This window comes from Vitis vinifera, chromosome 10 (assembly GCF_030704535.1).
Source record: "Vitis vinifera cultivar Pinot Noir 40024 chromosome 10, ASM3070453v1".
Lineage (NCBI taxonomy): Eukaryota > Viridiplantae > Streptophyta > Magnoliopsida > Vitales > Vitaceae > Vitis > Vitis vinifera.
In genome coordinates, this window is record NC_081814.1 from 14,616,261 (window position 1) to 14,621,059 (window position 4,799).

Below are 4,799 nucleotides of genomic sequence, written 5' to 3' on the forward strand. Positions count from 1 at the left end.
TTGATTGGAAAGACAATTTTAGCTGGAGTTATGAAAGTGGAGCCAAGTCATGAGAAGTCTTTTGCGAGTGTTAAAGAAGTTGTCAAAGTTGAAGAGCACAAAGATGATCAAGACTTCATTTTCGGTTAAGAGTACTCATTGGCACAAAGATGAAAGTAATTGCAAAATGAATGAAGTTATGAAGAAGACAAAGACAATTTCTCAAGTCAAGTTTAATGAGAGTCTAAACTTGACACATGTTTATTCTCGTTAATTATGCAAGATCAAAAGAATTTGAGTCATGGTGGGGTTTGTTGGGATTTGACTCAAATTATTTATTTTTTATTTTCTAGGAAAGTTAATATTTATAGAGTTTGTGTTTTGGTAAATTACCTTTTTAAGTTTGACTAGGAATAGAAAACTATTGTTTTAGGGTTAACACATAGGACTTTATAAATATGTAGTTTCATAGAGAGGAAGAAAAAAGTGAAGAGAGTTAGGTAAAGGCTATATCAGGTTTTGGATAAAGAAAGGTTGAAAGAGTTTGAAGTGTGTAATCTTCAAGATTATAATAAATTTGATATACCTTTTCCGTGGACGTAGGTGATCACATCAAATCACATAAATAATTTGTCTTCTCTATTTTATTTTATTTTTTTCCTATTGCTTTTAAGTATTGTGATTTTTCCTAATAAGTGGTATCAAAGCCTACATAACATGATGCGAGGTTTTTGAATCTACTTTTTGAGGTTATGTATAGACATTAATTAAACTCATTTTCTATGTGACTTCATCAATGGCATTGCTAGGAATTTTAGATCGGGAAATAAAAAAACGTGAGAATGAGCAGCTAATTGCAGTTTTTTTATAGTGCACAGCACTATAATCATACAATTTTTTCTTTGGAATCAGCTTATTGAATTCCTAATCCGTCTCAAAATGTTCCTTGGTTGAAACCAAGGTTGGTGAAGTAAATATCCCTGAAGATGAGTGGATTTGATTTTGAGCTATTGACATTAAGTGATATATATGCTCTTTAAACTGTCCCTTTGTGACTGATCAACTTTTTCATAGCCCCAAATTCTTCTTTAATAAAGAGATTCCCTTGCTAGTTGGATCCAACTCCTTTTTCTGACACATACCAGAGACACCTTATTAAGAGCACTCTGCAGCTCAGAAGAGCAATTTACAAAAAACCAGACATGAGGATGCTTCTGCAATTGCTAGTATCAGTTCATCTTATCACAATCATCATCTTCTTTGTATTTATACCACAGGAAGCAGGGGCATCTCTGACCAAGCCTGGCTGCCCAGAGAAATGTGGGAACGTTACCATTCCATATCCATTTGGCATGGGAAAAGGCTGTTACCTTCATAGAGATTTTGAGATTACATGCAACATGTCCTCCAATCCGCCTCTTCCACTTCTCCAAGAAGTTCAACTTTTGCAGATATCAGAAGACAATCTGCGCATCAATGATATTGCTTATCGTAGCTGTTTTAACAACCAATCAGGGAAGACTGATTCATCATATATATTATACAATAGAACTCATCATTTCAGTTACTCCTACACTCACAATACGTTCGTAGCCATTGGGTGTGACATATTTGCTTATATCACTGGGTACAACAGTACAGCATATGCAACTGGGTGTGCATCGCTTTGTAATACTGATAATGACATCGCTGCTGGTTTTTCCTCTTCTGCTTGCTCTGGCATTGGTTGCTGCAGGACTTATCTCCAAACAGATATTGCACACTTTTATCTCCGGATTCGCAGCATCAACATGATCACACCAACCTGGTCTTCTGAGCCATGTGGCCTTGCTTTCATAGCAGAGAGGAACTTCTCTACACTTGAACATTTTAACCTCTCTAGTAAATTTGACAAGAAATTGTATTTTGTCCCAGCAGTACTTGACTGGTCAGTTGGGGAAGTCTCTTGCCATGAGGCTATCAGAAGAAAAAACTATGCATGTGGCCAGAACACTTACTGCAACAACTCCATCCAGGGTCGGGGGTATAATTGTCACTGCCTTAACGGCTACCAAGGGAATCCCTACCTTGCAAATGGCTGCCAAGGTACAGTTCTTCTACTATTCAACATTTTATATTTACTTTTTTGCCACTCCCACAAGGTAAGTTCCTTGGTGTCATGCTGCAAGCTTTACTGCCACCCACATGATCTTTCTTTGCTTTTCTTCTGAATCTTTGCTCCTGCAATAAATATCAGCTTCACGAAAATCAATTGATAATTTTTGCTTCATGAAAATACTTCTAAATATCAGCTTGTGTGCAAAGAAGGAATTATGGAATTATCCATGGCCATGAAAAAAAGGACTTATCCTCTTATCAGTTTTCTACATATCAGACCTCAGAGTTATAAGGCCATGACAGCTATAACCGAAGAGATAAGACTTTAGCTTATGAATTTCTTACTAATATTCTTTTTTTCTTTTGTGCTCTCAAAAGATATTAATGAGTGCAACGACCCAAACCAAAATGTTTGCCACAAGATAGCTCTTTGCAGTAACATCCCTGGCAGTTACTCATGCAATTGCCCATCTGGTTACCATGGAGATGGCAGGAAACATGGAACTGGGTGCATACGTGGCAAGCGTAAACATTTGCTACTACTGGTATTTTCTTTAGGTATGGAACTTTACCATTCTCCAAACATCTAACACTCTAATCCCCTTCTCTGCACTACTTACTTTTGTGTCTGATGCAGGCGTGGGGATTATTGTTGTTCCCTTGATCCTAATTTCTACGGGCTTAAGGTTATACCGAGGAGTTGAGGAAAGAGAGAAAAAGAAAATAAAACAGGAGTTCTTCAAAAAGAACGGTGGTCTGCTATTGCAACAGCAAATTTCTTCAAGCAAAGAAAGCGTAGAAAAAACAAAACTCTATTCGGTAGAAGAGTTGGAGAGAGCAACAGATGGCTTCAATTCAGGTCGAGTCATCGGTAAGGGAGGCCTTGGCACAGTATACAAAGGGATGCTGTCAAATGGAAGCATTGTAGCCATTAAGAAGTCCAATACTGTTGATGAAAAGGAATTGGACCAGTTCGTCAATGAAGTTTTCATTCTTTCACAGATCAACCATAGGCACATAGTAAGATTGTTAGGTTGTTGTCTGGAGACTGAAGTACCTTTGCTGATTTATGAATATGTCTCCAATGGCACCCTTTTCCACCATCTTCATGATGAGGGCCACGCATCTACATTATCTTGGAAAAACCGGCTGCGAATTGGGAGTGAAATTGCCGGAGCCCTGGCTTATTTGCACTCATATGCTTCTATTGCCATCTGTCACAGGGATATCAAATCTAGTAACATATTGTTGGATGAAAACCTCCGGGCAGTAGTTTCTGACTTTGGACTTTCAAGGTCAATACCCCTTGACAAAACTCACTTAACTGCGTTGGTACAAGGGACATTTGGTTACTTGGATCCGGATTATTTTCATTCAGGTCAATTTACAGATAAAAGTGATGTGTATGCCTTCGGTGTAGTCCTTGCTGAACTTCTGACAGGAGAACAAGCCATTTCCTCGGATAGATCTGAACAAGGTCTAGCTAATCATTTTAGATCAGCAATGAAACAAAATCGTCTGTTTGAAATTCTTGATAACCAAGTTGTAAATGAAGGACAGAAGGAGGAGATTTTCGCCGTTGCTAAGCTTGCTAAGAGATGCCTAAAGTTGAATGGGAAAAAAAGGCCAACCATGAAACAAATTGATATAGACCTCCAACAATTGGGCACATTTCAGGAGCAGTTGTCTTTTCAGAAGACATGGATTCAAGAACCTTCCTTGCAGCAGCAAACATGCCAGGACTACTGCACGGTAAGTGAAACATCCCATTCCTACACATTTTGTCCAGTTACAGAAGAAATAGTTCATGACGATGAGGACTTGCTTTCCTAAGGAATACAGTATGGTAGCTTGAAGTTTCGGTTAAATAACGGGATGTTTATTTATGCTATTGACTTCTGGAATAATGATGTAATGAATGACTCCGAACCTTGTTTTACTTTGTTTAATTTGTTTCAAGTATGGTATACATATTATTAGGGTCCAACCGGGGTTGAGGCTGGCTGACAGTCAATCAAGGTCAACCTCTATATACACATGAAGTTCATTTGCCAAACCCAACAATTCAATCTAAGCTGCCTAAACTATTTTCATCAACCGCCTATGACTTAAGAAATAATAAACCAATGCTAACATTCATTGAACTAGTAATGAATCCAGAACTTGTGCAATATCACTCTCGCAATATGTAAATTTAGAACATTTATTTCTCAATTAATCTAAACAGTGGGATGGCCTTGACTAAAATAAAGATAAAGACCATTACATATGATTTTAGGACACTTCTAAGTAATTTAATTCTATGTCAACCATCACATGTAATTAAAAATAAGACTTCTTACTTTTCCTACATGTTTTAAGAAGACATTTACGTTCATATATTCGTAATTGAGCGGCTCCACCTAGCTGAAAATGTGGAAAAGATAGGATGGTTGAAAACTATGATCTAAGGAAAAACCCATTATTAATAATTTTGGCATTTTAAAATATCATATATTATTGCTCTAAACAGAAAACTTATTAAAAAATTAATATAAATTTTTTTAAAGAAAATTTTCTTAGATTTTAATATAAATTTGACAGCACATATTAATAAAATTTTACCATCAAATATTATTGCAACTAAAAAAAATTACAAATTTTAGGGATTCAACTTGACCGAATGCATAGGTGAGGAGAACATCATCTCCATCACTTACCAAAAGCTGTGAACTTTAAACAAT

General features: G+C 36.7%; 1 protein-coding gene across 1 annotated transcript; it reads left to right on the forward strand.

Moving 5' to 3' along the window:
- The first annotated feature begins 1,107 nt into the window (after positions 1–1,107).
- On the forward strand, positions 1,108–4,025 carry LOC132254493 (wall-associated receptor kinase 5-like). Its single transcript, XM_059740277.1, has 3 exons — positions 1,108–2,064; positions 2,455–2,634; positions 2,714–4,025. Exons 1-3 carry the CDS (start codon positions 1,182–1,184, stop codon positions 3,907–3,909), a joined length of 2,259 nt encoding a protein of 752 aa, XP_059596260.1. The 5' UTR covers positions 1,108–1,181; the 3' UTR covers positions 3,910–4,025.
- Positions 4,026–4,799: the final 774 nt, after the last annotated feature.